The following is a 16,439-nucleotide window of genomic DNA, read 5'->3' as shown; positions in this document are numbered from 1 at the left end:
AGAGCAGGAAGGGATCTTAGAAACTACTAATCCTTCAACATTGTTTTGGAAGTATTACCTAATGCAGTTAGACATGAAAAAAAAAATTGGAGCATGAAAACAGAAAAAGAAGAGGCAAAATTACTATGTACAGGTGATGAGATCACAAACCTGGGACATCCTGCCCCCTTTATTCACTCCCTGCTCCCAGGAGTCCTCACCTCCTTGCTGTTCCTCCAACAAGCCAAGTGCATCTGGCTTTTGCATTTATTTCTCCTTCTACTGGGAACTCTTCCACTTGATATCCTCAAGAGTAACTCTCCTACTCCATTCAACTTTCTGTTTCTCCAGAACCCCTATTACTTTTTATTCCCTTTCTGTTCCTTATTTGTCTCCATGGCATTAGTACCATGTACATTTGTACCATGACAAATGTACTTTGTACATTTACCAACTGATTTATTTTCCTCCTCCTTTTTTAAATCATAGAACTTTTTAAAAGATTTTATTTATTTATTTTTAGAGAGAGGGGAAGGGGAGGAGAAAGAGAGGGCAAGAAACATCAATGTGCAGTTGCCATTCCCGTGTCCCCCACTGGGGACTGGCCCGCAACCCAGGCATATGCCCTGACTGGGAATCAAACTGGCAACCCTTTGGTTTGCAGCCCACACTCAATCTACTGAGCTACACCAGCCAGGGCTATTTTCCTTCTCTATAGAATGTAAAGTCTTTGAGATCATGAGTTCCCTGTTGTGTTTACTGCTTTATCTTTAGTGGCCAGAACATTCCCTGATGCATACCCCCAGTGCCTAGAACACTGACACACAGTAGGTACTCAGTGATTGTCTTTTGAATAAGAAAGCAATGAAAATCACACAAGATCAAAAGAGTAATTATTACAAATAATAATAGAATTAGTAAAGTATCTGGGTAAAACTTTAAGGTGTTAAAAACAAGAGGCAGCTTTATATTTATGCAGAACCATCAGTTAGAAGACTTAATGGAAGAAAACATCACATAATCAAAAATATAAACTGCCTTGGCATCCAAAGAACTGTTTAAGGTTTATATGGGAAAAAAACTTTAAAAACTTCCTGTTGTACACCCCCCCCAAAAAAAACTTGAATAAATGGAAAGTCACAACATATTCTTGGAAGTTTTAGTCATAAGAATCAATTCTTCCTACATTAATATGAAAATCTAATATGATTGCATTACAAATATTGAAATATTGACAGGATTTGGGGGAACAAGAAAAACTAAATAACTGTAAAGATTATACAAAAGTGTGTAATAAAATATAGAAAAATTTAGGGAAAGAAGCATAATGAGGTGATACTAGCCCTCCAAATGTTAAAATATAATCTTTTTTTTTAAAGATTTTATTTATTTATTTTTAGAGAGGGAAGGGAGAGAGAAAGAGAGAGAGAGAGAGAGAACATCAATGTGCGGTTGCTGAGGGCCATGGCCTGCAACCTAGGCATGTGCCCTGACTGGGAATCGAACCTACGATGCCTGGTTCACAGCCCGCACTCAATCCACTGAGGTACACCAGCCAGGGCAAAATATAATCTTAATATAATTAAAACTGTAAAGTACTGATCCATGAATAGAAAAAGGATTAGAACTGACCAAAAGTACAAAAGTAAACTCAGATACATACAAAAAATTATATGGTAAAGATGGCTTTTCAAAATAGTGTAAAAAATTAGTGAAAAAATTAGTGTACAATTTAATAAGTAGTGTCAAACAATAAAGTTTAATTCTTACCTCATACCCTATACTATGTAAATAAAATTTAAAAGGAAATATTTAAATATGAAAAACAAAGCAATAAAAGTAGTACAAAAAACAATGAAAATTTGATTCAGAAACCACAAAAGAAAAGATTGATAAATCTGTATAAAAAAAATTAGCATTTAAAAATTTCTGCATGGCAAAAAGTTCTTGCAGGAGGAAAGTCAAAAACAATGACAAACTGGGCAGAAACATTTTGAACAGCATGTAAAAGCTAATTCTCCTAATATCAAGTTTCCATAAATCAATAACAAATAAAGCCCAACAGTTCAGTTTTTAAAATAGACAAAGAATAAACAGACAATTCATAGAAAAGAAAATGCAAATAGTTCTTAATCATATGAAAAGCTAGTTAGCCCTATAATAAAAGATAATTATACTAAGAGAAATTCAGGTTAAAACTAATCAGAGATGTCATTTTCACCCATCAAATTGGCCAATACCAAAAAAATTGATTTCACCCATCATGTCAAGGTAATTGACAATAAGACATTGTAATACATTGCTGGGAGTACAAATGATCCTTCTAAGGAGGTTAATCTGTCAATATTGATCAGAATTGCAAATGGACAGAGGACCCAAAAATTCTACTTCTAGAAATTTATCCTACACATAATTGTATGTGTGAAATATGGTGTCAATTACTGAGACATTGTTTGTAACAGGAAAAGGAAATAAGTGTCCAATAACAGAGGACTGGTTAAAGACTTCATATGTGGATGTTAAAAAGAATGAGATGCCCTTGCTGGTGTGGCTTAGTGGGTTGTGTGCCAGCCTATGAATCAAAAGGTCACAGGTTTGATTCCTGGTCAGGGCACATGCCTGGGTTATGGGCTAGGTCCCCCATTGGGGGCACTCTAGAGGCAGCTGATCAATGTTTCTCTCCCTCTCTTTCTCTCTCCCTTCTCCTCTCTTAATCTGAAAAAAAAAAGAATGAGGTAACTCTTTATGTACTGAGATATGTTAAGAGGGAAAAAAAGCAGCTCTGAGTCATGTGTTTAGTGTGCTACCATTTGTGTGTGTTGGGAGGAAGGGGGAGGAATGTTTACTTCTTTGTGTATAAACTATCTCTGGAAGGATGCATGAAACCTGGTAACAGGAGCTGCCTCTAGGGAGTGAAACTGGATGTTCGGAGGACAGCAGTGAAAAAGGAGATTTTTCATTGTAAATACTTCCTTTTTTTTCTTTTGACTCTGAACCATGTAAATCAATCAATATAATTCACCCACTGATTATTTAAACCACATTAGGTGCCAGGTATCAGGATAGGGCAGTGGAAGCCACTTTAGAGTAGTTATCAGAAGATCCAGTTTCTAATTCTTCTCCTTCACTAACTCACTGGCCAGCCTGAGGCCAGCAACCTGTCCACTCCAGGCTGGTCTGGGAAAGGTTAGAGAAGCCAGTGTCAAGGCCCACTCTAGGTCTGACATCCAAAGATGTAAAATGCAGTTTTTCCTCACTCATTTCTCAAGTCATCTCTCTACCTCCTCCTTTCCTCTGCAGCTCATCAAAAGCTCGGAGGAAAAGAGAGACAATTGAAGAAAATAAAATTGCAAAGACGACTTTTATAGGGCTCCTGTTGAATCATTGTATATTCCACCTCCAAAGCTGAAAATGATGAGTTTAATATCACACAGAGAAGTGCATCTTATATGTCTCAGAAGACAGCTTATGCCACCCAGAAAACTGGGAGCTCAGCAAGACGTAACGCTTCACTCCAACTCCGAGGCAAATGAAATGAGAGCCATTAGGCTTACGTTCGAGAAACAACATGGTTTTCATTTGGTTTTAACTTGGTTTGAAAGTGTCCCAAGGAGGAAGAATCCTTCTAAGCGTGGACTTTTCTTCTTTCCCAGGACCACGTGCTAGAAACAGGGCAGACAGGTGGCCAGATTCTGCCTTGGCTATTTCTACCATAATTGATAATGAGGAGTTAACTGTGCTAGGTGTCTGGAGACCTGGGGTTCAGCCCCAGTTATGCCGTGAGCTTGGATAGGTCTCTTCCCCATTCAGGACCTCTGTCACTATGAGGAAGGATTAATAGGTACAACCTGGACTGATGTATAAGAAGACAAGGTTGGATTTGAGGGACATTGAGGCTCTAAGGACTTAAAAAGTCCTCAGTTCCTACCATTCCATTACTGAATGTGGAGTAATCTCATTGGGGTTGTTTGTTCAGTCATTCTGCACGCGCTCCTGAGCATTCTCTGTGCACTGGCGCTGGGTTTTCTGCAGACAATCGCCCTATCTTCAGGGAGCTCATGGGCCGGAATGTTAACAAATTGTATCAGATCAAGCTAAGAAGTGCCTTACATATGTGTAAATAAAGAGCAGAGAAAGGCTAGTCACAATCATATTTACAGATTACAAGGTGTTTTTTCCTCATGCAGTATTTATATATTCTTGGAGAGTAGGTGTGGCATCATGAAATGAGGTTAAATAAAAGAATTAACTAGGATGTCATAGGTAAAGCTGCCAGAGTGAAGCCTGGCATGCAGTATTAAATATGCAGTAAATGATAGTAATTATTATTGCAGTGTTTGATTCCCCCTGTAACTCTATGAGGTTGGAATTAAAATAACCACTTTTCAAATAAGAAAGCTGAGGCTCTAAGTAGGGCCATGATTTACTCCAGATCCCCTCAGCTAGAAATGGCCCAGGCAGGGCAAAACCACAAGAAGGCCCCTGTAAATACAATCATGTTACCTGGAGGTATTTCTAATTAAGCAGAGAAACAAATGCTGTTAATGTGTTTAGTCATAAATGAATTAGCTGTTCAGGACTTAACCCAGCAAACACCTTACTTCTTTAAAAGAACTCTGAAGAAGGATGTGAATGGTTGTGCTCTCAGACCCTGAGGGCAGATAGTGTTAAAAATGAGGAAAAATGGATCCTCGCATGTCTCAACACCTCCAAGCGCATTGCCAATGGCTGCTGAATCGGCTGACACATAGGGCCAGCTTGAAAGAAAGTGTGTGTGTGTGTGTGTGGTGTGTGCACCCGCATGTGTGTGTGTGTAGCATGTGATTTGTCTGGTCCCTTTAAGATAAAGCTCTGTGACCCCAGACTTCTCATTTGTTATCCTCTCTCTCAACAGAAAACAAGCCTGGAGTTTTATATTGACATCCACGCCCACTCCACCATGATGAATGGCTTCATGTACGGCAACATCTTTGAGGATGAAGAACGGTTCCAGAGGCAGGCCATTTTTCCCAAGCTCCTCTGCCAGAATGCCGAAGACTTCTCCTACGTACGTCAAGGGCTTCCTTTCGGCCTGGCCCAGCCCCCCTCCCAACCCCATCCCTGCCCCTCTCCCTCCCTTTGCCCCCCTCTCTGTCTCCTCACTCAGTTCAGTTCGCTTGAACACTTAGGGAACCCCAGCTCTGTGCCAGGTCTCGCGTGGATGATAAAGACAGAGGTAACAAGCTATGCCATGCTCACCAGCTGCTCATTACCAGTCAGGAAGGAGACTTTGAAATGGCAGGGAGCGTTTGGTTTGTCTGAGGAGCTGGCATTTGTTTAGTTGATAGGATTCCGGCAGTAACAAGAAAAGAAACTCACTGAGCAACTAGGCACTACCATGTGCCAGACCCTGCCCCCGGGGTCCGTGTGCACCTACCTCAGTTCCTCTAGTAGGAGCCTGACATGGCTGCCGAAGGGGGTTATACGCCCACCCTTCTCTTCCTCCATGATGCTTTCTGTGCCTCAATTTCTTTGACAGTAATGTGTGGGTGAGAATTTCTTGCTCTGCTTGCACCATAGCTTCTCGGGAGGACAAGTGTAGTAATAGATTGAAGAGTACGTTGTAGGCAGAAAAGACCTCAGCACAGCCCAGAAGCTGTTGTTACTACCCACCTCACATGCCGAGGAGGACTGGAGAGGCTGTGGGCTGGCAGTCAGAATAATTTTCAGCAAAAAGTAGTATTGGAAAAGGACAGGGAGAGAAGATAAGGAGGGGAGTCAGCATGTGGTGTGGGGACATGGGAGAGAGTTTCTGCACATTTTCCTTTGTTTTGATACTTAACCTCTGAGGCCTGTTATTTCCATGTGGCCAGAAGGCGAAAGGCCCACAAAGGTCAGAGCAATTTCTGAAGTTGATGAGCTGAAAACAGGCCTGCCCATTGCTTCAGGCCTGGACATTAGTGGAGATGATAAATTTCTCTACGAGGAAAGATGCACATCAAATCTTAGAATCTTTGAATGCCAGGCCATGAGAGGAACTGGGCGGTTATTTAGCCCAGTTTCCTCTTTACATCTAAGAGACACATGTGGCCCAGAGAGGTTGAGTATCTGCAGCAAAGTTCCTCAGCATTTGGTGGTATAATCAAAACAGGTGGCTCTCCATTTTCAGTTCCGGGATAAAAAGAGCCATCCTGGTTTCTGTGGGAGTCTCTGCAGGATGGTCAGCCCTTGTATTTTTGAAACCACTCCAGTTCCAGAGCAGATTGGTCTCCTGAGTCCAGGTTCCCCGGGAGGCTGTGCCATAGGTGCAGAGACCATCACAGGGGTGAATTTTCCCAAGGCTGACAAAAGAGGCATGGTCTAGGACACAGGTGGCAAACACAAAGCCCGTGGGCCGAATCCCTCCCTCCACCTTGTTTTATCTGGCCTAGCACCTTGTGCCAGGTAAATTTTTACCTGGCGGCAGTGCCAAGCTCTCACTTAACTGTTAAAGAGTAGTTACATTTATACAGGTCTAAAATTACATTCAGCCCTTTGAAAGCAACTGTGAGGCTGATGTGGCCCCCAGTGAGAATGAGTTTGACACCCCTGGTCTAGGAGCTTTATTTCTGGCTTTGCCTGATTATGTTGTTCCTGTATTGCAGCCCCTTCAAGAGCTCAAGGCCAGGGTCAAGGTCATCCACCCAAGTCCAATCTCTGTTGCCCCTCTTCTCTGATCCTCAGTGCCCAACTCTAAAATGAGAGATGGATTTTGCTACGTGGACTTTGATGGTCCTTTCAGATCTGATAGTATCTGATTCTCTGATCCTTTCCTTTACCTCAACACACACACACAGTTCTCTGCTTCTTTCCATGTCGTTGTCTTGTTTTGCTGTTTTCTTTCTAATCTTCCTTTCCCTCTTTTCCGTCTTCTCTTATATCCTGCTGAGTAAGACAGACATCCTCTTATTAAGACCACAGTCTCTCCATTAACTTAGATTTCCCCGGGCTAGCATAGAATCTTTCTAACCTCAAGTGAGCTAACCTCACAACTCTGTGAAAGAGATATAGTTACCACCCCCACTTTACAGATGAGGAGACAAAGACTGAGACCAGCAAGACAAGCTGTCTAACACGCCACATATTTTGAACAGAGGACTTGAGACACTGGCCTTCTTGCTCCTTCTTCTGTCGAATGTGATGAGTGTGGTGCACACCCTAGTGAAGGAGCAGCCGCAGTCCCTGCTCTCTGGCGATGCTGGGTGTGAGCACAGCTGTTCCTGATGGACGGACAGCTTTGTGCAGGAGTGCTGAGGTTTCTGAAGTCACTTATCCCTGGATGCAGATCGGCACTGGATCACTCAGGTGCTCCATTTCCGAACCTGATTCCCCACCTGAGGGGGACAATTCTAACACCTACACCAAAGAGTTTTGTTTTTTTTCATTAAATTCATTGGGGAAAGCGTTCTTTACTAACATTATATAAATTTCAAGTGTGCAACTTTATGATACAATATCTGCACACTCTTGTGTGCCCACAACCCAAAGTCTGGTCCCCTTTCATCACCTTGTATTTAACCTTCTTCACCCTCTTTGTCCTCCCTGCCCCTCCCTCCCACTCCCTCCCCCTGGTAAACACCATGCTGTTGTCTGTACTAGGAGTTTGGGAGGCTTTTTTTTTGTTTTGTTTGTTCATTTGTTGCTTTTCCTACTATGAATGGAATCATACAGTTCTTGTCCTTCTGCATCTGACTTATTCCACTTAGTGCAATACTCTCAAGGTCTGTCCATGTTGTTGCAAATGGCAGTATTTCATCTTTTTTATGGCTGAGTATGTACCACATGTTCTTTATCCAACCATCTGTTGAAGGAACTTAGGTTATTTCCTCATCTTATCTATTGCAAATAATTTTGCAATGCACATAGGGGTACCTACATCTTTACAAATAAGTATTTTTAAATTTTTCAAGTAGATACCCAGAAGACAAATTATTGGATCATACAGTAGCTCTATTATCAATTTCTTGAGGAGCCTCTTTGTTACTGTCCGTGGTGGCTGCACTAATTTACAATCCCAAGGGGCTATTTTGAAGCCTAAATGCAATACTATAGAGAAACAATATGATGAAGTTGAAAGCACTGCCCAAATTTTGGTTCTGATTATCATCACAGTGTAATGGCTTCTTGTTCTCTGTCCACTTTTCCTTGTTCCATCTGTCCCCATTCAAATTTCACAAACATGGGGTGGGCAAAAGCAGTGTTTCACAAATGCATAACTGTAAATCTACGTCTGCCCACTCCTGTATTTATTAAATGGTAGTTACTGTGCCCCAGGAGTTCTGCTGGATGCCTTCATTTTAATGATGTTTGTTTATTTAATCTGTCATCATAATAATCTTGTGATGTGGGACTAATATCCCACTTTTCAGATGTGGACACTGAGGCCCAGAAGTATTGTAAGATTTGCTCAAAATCTGATAGACTGCCTGTGGGGGTCCTGCCAGGAGGGGTCCTGCTTGCAAGGGGTCCTTCCTCACTCTCCCCTCCCTTCTTGTCTCTCGCAGTCCAGCACATCCTTCAACCGGGACGCCGTGAAGGCAGGCACAGGCCGTCGCTTCCTCGGAGGGCTCCTGGACCACACCTCCTACTGCTACACCCTCGAGGTCTCCTTCTACAGCTACATCATCGGGGGCACCACGGCTGCTGTGCCCTACACCGAGGAAGCCTGTATCCTTGGTGCACCCCCGCCCTGCCCTGGCAGGACTTACTAGGCAGGTCAGGAATTTCATCTCCAACTCAGGTGAGGACTGAGACTCTGGGGTGAAGATGGAGGTGGCTGGCTCTGCTGGTGGCATGTTTGGGTTGTCCTGTTTCCCCCTGGCCATCTAATGGACACCCTTCTCCCAACTGCCTCTGCTGTTCTTCAAGTCTTGGTCAAGCCCCTGGACCCATGGCCTCCCTTTGCTCTATGCAACCCCCATCTCTCTCTCCTGTCCACTCCCTCATGAGGGAGTGAGTCTTCTGCCATCTATGGTATGTAAGTACACAGGCTGTAGGACCATCCCAAGGCTGCTGAGGAAGACCCTGGTGGCCTTCCTTCTCACCCTGGACACATGAAACTATTTTTCTCTCTTTTATCTCCCATCTTTTTGTTCCCTTTCTTTCTTACTTTCTCTTCTTTCTACTTTCTATTTTTTCTTTGACTGTTTTTCCCCCTTGTCCCCTCTCCTTCTCTCTTGCCCTGCTGGCCTGTTTTGTGTGTTATTTCCCTAATTCTTATGTCCCCTTTCCTCCTGCCCCTCCCTCTGTCTTCCCTCTTATTCCCAGCCTCCTTTCCTCTCTTTCTCTTTGCTTTGCCACTCTTCTGTCTTCCCTGTCTCCCCCCGCATCTCTGCAAATCTTTCTGCCTTTGCATTTCCTTTGCCAAATTTCTTTTCCTCATAAAATTTCTCCAAAAAACCCCAAGCATGTCATGATAAAATTAGAGGTTACTTTCTAGCTTGCTTGATTTTTTTGTTTTTAGGGATTATTGGGCAATGCCAGCTTCCTGGGTGTTGACTTTGATGTCAAGGTCACAGCATAAGGGCTGTGACAGACTGCGACAGTTTCTCTTTTCTTTTACCCTTTCATTTTTGGATTGAACCATTTCTCCTTTCCTAACACTTAGTTGTCTTAGTGAAAGAATTATAGCTGAAGGAGGAGAAAGGAGAAAAATGAAATTAATTCTGTATATATGCAAATTCTCTCTCCCCCAAAGTGGAAGTGTTCTTTTTAGCCTTTATTCAACCCATGGTGAATGTTTATGGAGTTCCTACCATACTCTGTGCAGGAAAACATCCTTTCTGTTTGCGATGTGTCTGAGGAGTAGTTACAGTCAGCCACAGCTTAGTGGTTCTTGGGGCAGGGGAGAGGAGTCCAATTACCTAGCTGGGATCACAGGAGGCAGGTGAGAGTCCCAGCGGGTGGGGTGAGTAGTAGGTAGGGCAGGTGCTGGAGCAATGTCTCAGAGCCAGCAGAACACTGAAGAGATCAGAATAAGAACCAAGGACACCCTCCCTGTATACAGTCACCTAGACTGAGGCAGTCATCTTGAAGTCTGCTTTAATCACTCCCTGGCTCAGTAAGGCCAAGGGACAGGGGAGTAGGCTCTGCTCTGAGCCAGAGGACCCTTGGTTTCCAATGTCCTGGCCATCTGTTATGTACCACATTGTCCCCCACCCCCCAAACACACACACACTTGATAATGTGTGGCCCATGGCATCACTAACTCCTGCAATACATGCATAGGTCGCATCCCACACTGTACCTGCTTTGTTCTACCAAGATATTATGGCAAAGAAAGTGGAGGGAGTTGCCTGGCAGAAGATTTTGAACACATGAACCAAAAGGGATTCTGCAACTGCTATTCACAGTGAGATGCATTTGTCCACAGGAGGCCTGCACTTAGTTTGTGGCTGGTTTCTGGAATCACATCTGAGGGTTCTCCCATTCTTTCTCAGAACCTCTGACATGCTTTTGTGTTGGAAATAAATGTATTTCTTAATAGAATGCCATCCCCATAGCCCAGGCCACATTTCTCTTCCCCCAATGCCCATTCTGGGTTTATCCCAAGCGAACACATCATTAGTGCATGCAGGAATCACACTAGACACACAGGCTAAAACACTGGGCAAGAAAGCTTAGTTCCTGACTCACAGAGCTCTCCACCCACTTGGGGAGACAGAAGCGGGAAGGGGCAATTATAGTATGTATAGTAAGCTCTATGGTGGAAGAATTCCAGAGGGCCATGGGAAACTCTCATTTAGTATGTATTGAGTATCATAAGCAAGGTAACATTCTAGGCACAGGGGATATAACAGTGAACATACTAAAACCAAAAATGTCTCTACATGACCTCCCAGAGAAGGCTTCCCAGCAGAAGTGATATCTAAGCTGAGTTTTTAGGATCGAGTAGAAATTAGCCAGGTTGGATTGAAATGGGTTATCAGAGGGAGGACATCGAAGACAGAGAGGGGAGGGAAATGTGCTACAGGAGTTGTGAGTGGTTCAGTGTGGCTGAAGGACTTCAGATGCAAGAGATGAGACTGAAAGAGCAGGCTCTAAGGAATTTGAACTTGGACATGAAGTCAATGGAGAACAGTAGAAGGGTTTTAAATCATGGTGGAAAGACACTCTGGCTACAGTGGGAAGGACAGATTGGAGGGGTCCAAGACCGGTCAGGGACATGCATTAAGAAGCTGTTTTGATAATCCAGGTGGGAGATGATTCAGGCCTACATTCTAGAGGTGCCGTGGAGTGTTTAGGAGGTGGAACTGAGAAGACTTGGTAAGCGATTTCTGGGGTTTCAGTGGGGAATAGGAACTAGTGACTGGAAGGAGTTGAGGGTGAATAGTGAGACACACTCAAGCTGGGTAGGACACTGTCAGAGCCACCCGCCTTGTTCTGTTATCCAGGGATGGGGATAGGAGCCTGGGGCTGCACCAGGAAGGCTCAGCCAATGGAACACACACGAGTGTGAGTTAACCTGGTTCTTGTTTGAAATAGACTTTTTAAAACCCTCAGCTCACCACAGAAGGAGACTTCAGGCAGACAGATTGTGACCTTTGCTGGCTGCTGGCTCTGAGTCCCAATCAGAAAAAGAGATGACATGGTCTGGTGGGAATGGCAATATGGTCTGGGAGGAAGTGTCCTCCAGACTGGGAGTCAGGGGACCTGGATCCTGGTGATGCTGCTAGCGTCATCCCGGAGAGCGTCCTTCAGCGAATCCTGTAACCTTGCTAAGGTGAACATCAGCACCGCCATAAAGGGGCCAAGGACCTTCCACTTTTCCAACTCCTGCTGTGGGAAGTAAACAGGGATACTGCTGAAAATGTGAGGAGTTATTCAAAGAGAACAGAGTGAATTCAGAAAAATCCTGGCTCAGCCACTAGGTATGGCACCTTGGACAGGTTATATAATCTCAGCAGGCCTCAGTGTCCTAACCTGTAACAGGTCATAAAAATACTTAACCTCACTGAGTTACAATGAGGTGAAATAAAATAATGTTTATGAGTGTGCATTGTAAGTGTTAACTGTTTTAGTGGCTATTAGTTAAAACGTTGAAAGGATTTATGTGACCGCGAACAAGGGCTTGTGTTTATGTTAAAGAAGGTAGTTAGGGCTGTTAGAACAAGAGGTGAGTGGCCTTGTTGGTAGGGTTCATGGGCAAAGGGCCTTGGTAAATAACCACAGTTAAGGGCCTTGACCTCAGAACACCAACTGGTTCACACAGTGTGGGGGATAGTTCAGTTCCTATGGTTTGTTTTTCATGTCTGTCATCCAGAGTACCCTATTCCCAGCAGCAGGGTACATAGGGGCCAGATTACTTATCCAGAGGGTGCTGGCTGCATGGAAGATCGGGGAAGGGCTGGGGAGGTAGGGAATCCTGAGGGATGTTGCGCCCAGGCCCCTGATAGTGTTCACCTCCCCACCCACCAGAACGGACGTGTCTGTCTATTTAGTTTTTCTCCCTGGAAAAGCACCAGGGTCTTACTCTCTGAGTTCCCCTCTCCATGACATCGGGGAAATACAGCAATGGACACATCACTGCTGCTCCCCTAGCTGGCTGATCTTGGTGTTACCTCACCAGTCTGAGCCCATCTCCTATTTGTAAAATAAAAATAAAGTGCTTTGCAGGGTTGTTGGGAAAGTGAAATGATAGGTATTCAACCAGTGTTGCTCCTGCTCCATGCAGACTGTGTGGATTTCCTCCTATTGGTTGAGTCTTTATTCTGATCATCTGGCTTTGAAGCCAGCACCTGGCTGCACAACTGTTACTGGGGGCCTCAAGCAAGCCATGCCTCTCCTCCTACCCTTGGGGTCTGATACTCCCTACCTGTCCGAGTTGTTATGGAATGAAATTACACGTAGACTTGATCTCTACTCTGGTCCCTTCCAGCTCTAACATCCTAAGGTTTTTCTGATTCTAAAATCTAAAATTATATAATTCATGCTTAGATGAATGCATGATATTGAGTCCACAATTCTTTCTTTAGTGAGTCTTAAGGTTGGGTGATTCCTTGAGCATAAGGATTTCCAATCGAATAGGGAAAATCAGTACAAAAATGTCCAGACAAGCTGATCAGGCCAAGCTGACAGACACTTTCATTCTGTTAGTGTAGGTGGGCTTAACTGAGGGATTCGGGGAAGGGCTTCAAGAAGATCCCTTGAACTGTCTAAAATTTATGCAAAACTTTGAGTAAAGGCATGGAGCTCACTTTCCAGGAGAAAGAGTCATCATTGTAAACAGAGTCTGAAAGGAGAACACCATTGGAGGCTTCTATCCTGGCTGGTAGTCTCTGACCGTGCGGTGGCAGGAACAAGCTCCGGGTCAGAGCCCTGTGTGTGAGTTCTGCTTTGCATCCCAGAGCTTGGGACCCTAATGTAATTATTTAACCACTTTGAACCTCAGTGTCTTCATCAGTAAAGGGAGAATAGTGATGTTTTACTTCATAGGGCTGTTTTGCAGGTTACATGGGAAAACACAGATAAATCATGGGGCACACCCTCAGTGCCACTAAATATCCATCCCTTGCCCTTCCTTCCTGTTGCTTGTTGTTTTTGTTGTCGTGAAATGATAAATTCCTGAGAATTTTAGATCATTCTTCAGCAAATGGTATTTACATTTCACTGTCCTGCCAAGTAAGAAATATGCTCTGTTCAAATGATTTGAGAGAGAGAGAGAGGTGCTAAATTGTAATCATAAAATAACCCAGAGCATGGTCTTTGTTTATGGTCTGGTCTCAATCCAAAAGAAAATAGCTCTTTGACATAATGGATGAAAAAAACATTGAGCACAGAGACCCTCGGTGCTGAGTGTATTCGTTTCCACAGTCTCGTAGCTGGGGACACCTTAAAATCAGAAAATGCTGGCTCTAGAAGAAGGGAATGACATGTGTGGTTAAGAGAAGAAGCAGAGATTTAGAGTTTGATTCACTGGCTCTGAGCTCAAAGCTTATTCTATGCTCTGCGCTGGGTCCTCTGAAACATCCATCGGACATTGAAGATGTTTTTTTATTCATCCATCCAACAGAACTCACTAGACACTACAGAAAGGCAGGTGACTAAGGTGTGGTCCCTGCCTTCAACAAGGAGACAGTTTTGAGAGCAGAGAGAAAGGTAGAGACAGCAGCAGCTCAGAGGGGTAAACCCTCTGGCAGAGGAAAGCTTTGCTGGTTGGGAAAGCGCATGGGAGTCCTGTAAGCCTGTAGGACCAGTGGGGAGGGAGAGGGAAGAAAGGCTTCCTAGAACAGGAGAACTAGGGCTCAGATCTCCAGGATGAATGGACTGCAGGCAGGAGGCGGCATAGAGCAGCCTTCCTGGCAGAGGGAGGCAGACGTACAGGACAGAGCCCAAATGCCAGAGAGAAGCTGTGTGTGCCCTTGGTGTGCGCTGAGGGGCGGGGGTGGGGTGGGGGAGAAGGCTGTGCCAGGAGCAGCAGGTGGAAGAGCCTGCCATGAAGAGAAGGAGAGCTGTAACCTGTGAAACAGGTGCTATTGAGCAAGCAGTACTTACCGGGCACAACTATAAAATATGTATTTTTTTGTTTCCAGCAACTCTAAAAATAGATGGATATAGATTATAGAACTAGATCTAAAGATATAAAAGTTCTGGCAGTCCCCATGACTTTCCAGTCACTCTCAGGAAATTAAAAATTCCTCAATTAATTCTGGGCACAAAACAGTCTCAGTTTAGCAATGAGTACATCTGTTCCGATCAAAACCATCGAACGTCTTCACAGAGAAACCCCCTTCCTGCTCAGGCCTGTCTCACATAGGCTGCTCAAGGAGACTTCTGTTTGCCCGCCTGGCTCCCAGCAATTTCCCCGGTCTGGCTAACCCCAGATGCTTTGCCCTCCAACATGGAGCAGGATGAGAGAGAGGAAGAAAGAGGCAGGAAAGCTGTTAGGCAGCGGGAACTCTCATGAGATGGCACGGGCAGTCCCTCGTAAGCCTCCTCAGACACACCGCCCCAGTGCTGGAGAGCCGTCGATGCTGGCGAGGACCTCTGCTCAGACTGGTGGTGTCCAGTGTCTTCCTCAGCCCCTGGTGGCCTGACAGTTGACATCTGTTGGGCACTGCCCACCTCCAATGGCCCTGTTGTCCGAGGGTGAGCTAATGGTTGCAGAACTGGTTGTCTGGTTTGCTTGTCCACATCCTGCACAATGGCTTCATACTGCCTTTAAAACCTGGTATCTGTCTGCACGGGATCCCAGCTAACACCAAGGCCAAGCTAACACCCATTTTAATAGTGTGTTCCAATACCTAACAGGTAGGGTGAGTGTTGTTGGGGATTGCTTGGACGTAGAGGCATAGGAAGAGATAAAGGAAGATGCCCAGTTTTCTTAATTTGAGCAACATAGTGGGGCCAGTAACTTAAATACAGGCTATTAGAGAAAGACATTGAGGAGGGGGTATTTTGAGCTTTGTTTGGGATGTGTTGAGTGTAGGTGATGTACAACAGGAGAAGTTTGGCAGGTGGATGGCTCAATAGGCCTGAAGTTCTGGAGAGAGCCTGGACTTTGGGTGGGCTTATAATAGATTGTTCTGCCAGGTACTACAGAGTCTTAATGAAGGATGTGGCTTTCTTGGCATGCACAGTCAAGGGAGGCTTCCCCTTGATGAGCTGGTGAAAAGAATGCTGGACTGGGAGTCAGGGGCCCAGCTCCAGAGTGGCCTTTTGACCCCTGTCCTTGTCAGAAAGCTGTGTGACCTTGGTTAAATCACTTCACTTTTCTGGTTAAAACCTAATACTAGGTAGGCCTCAGTGAATGACAAGGAATGGAAGGAAGGAAGGAAAGAAGGAAGGAAGGAAGGAAGGAAGGAAGGAAGGAAGGAAGGAAGGAAGGAAGGAAGGAAGCAGGCCTCACCAGCACCTGCTAGTTGGCTCACTAATAGGACCATGGGTGATGTGAACTATGTTGCTCAGAGGAATTATATCTGTGCATGGAGGTACTGCCTGGATTTTCTTTCATGAGGAGGGGGCTTCACTTTTTAGCCAGAAGTGTGGGAAGCAGTCAGGTCCAACCTATTGACTGGCACAGAATGAAAACTAGGCACTTCCCAGGTGGTTTGTCACACCCAAGGTCAAGTCTTTGTTGAGGAGCAGGAGCCAGCCCACCAGCCAGCTCCTGCTCCTCCCCTAGCCCTGCTCTCCGTAACCCCCAGCCCTGGCCTTGACCTGTTTGTAGTCCCTGCCCACCAGCTGCCACCAGGTGCCTCTCTGCAGGGCCCAGGCTGAGCTGCCTGCCCTTTGTGAGCCCTGTCTTGGCCCCACGGCCTCCCACCTCCAGACCACAGCACACCTCCTGCCCAGGCTTAGAAAGCCAGTGTCATTACCTTCCCCCCGCCGTCCTCCTCCTCCCAAATGAGGTTTCTAAGGGTTTTATCTGTTGTTGTCAAGTTTATAGCCATAATTCGAAATGCTGTTAATATTACTGACAGCAGAGAGCTACAAATTACAAA

At 44.8% G+C, this 16,439-nt stretch overlaps 1 protein-coding gene across 5 annotated transcripts in view; it reads left to right on the top strand.

Annotated features, from left to right (window-relative positions):
• The window catches only part of LOC114496646 (BEN domain-containing protein 5), a 1,079,970-nt gene that overhangs the window by 1,017,116 nt on the left and 46,415 nt on the right, over positions 1–16,439 (top strand). For all 5 annotated transcript variants that reach the window (XM_036026057.1, XM_036026055.1, XM_028512265.2 and 2 more), the window contains 2 exons: positions 4,874–5,026; positions 8,502–8,664. In XM_036026057.1, coding sequence (XP_035881950.1) covers positions 4,874–5,026; positions 8,502–8,664 — 316 coding nt within the window. The remainder of the gene's footprint in view (positions 1–4,873; positions 5,027–8,501; positions 8,665–16,439) is intronic.

This window comes from Phyllostomus discolor, chromosome 5 (assembly GCF_004126475.2).
Source record: "Phyllostomus discolor isolate MPI-MPIP mPhyDis1 chromosome 5, mPhyDis1.pri.v3, whole genome shotgun sequence".
Lineage (NCBI taxonomy): Eukaryota > Metazoa > Chordata > Mammalia > Chiroptera > Phyllostomidae > Phyllostomus > Phyllostomus discolor.
The sequence above is the reverse complement of the archived record's forward strand: the minus strand, read 5'-3'. Positions and strand labels throughout refer to the sequence as shown.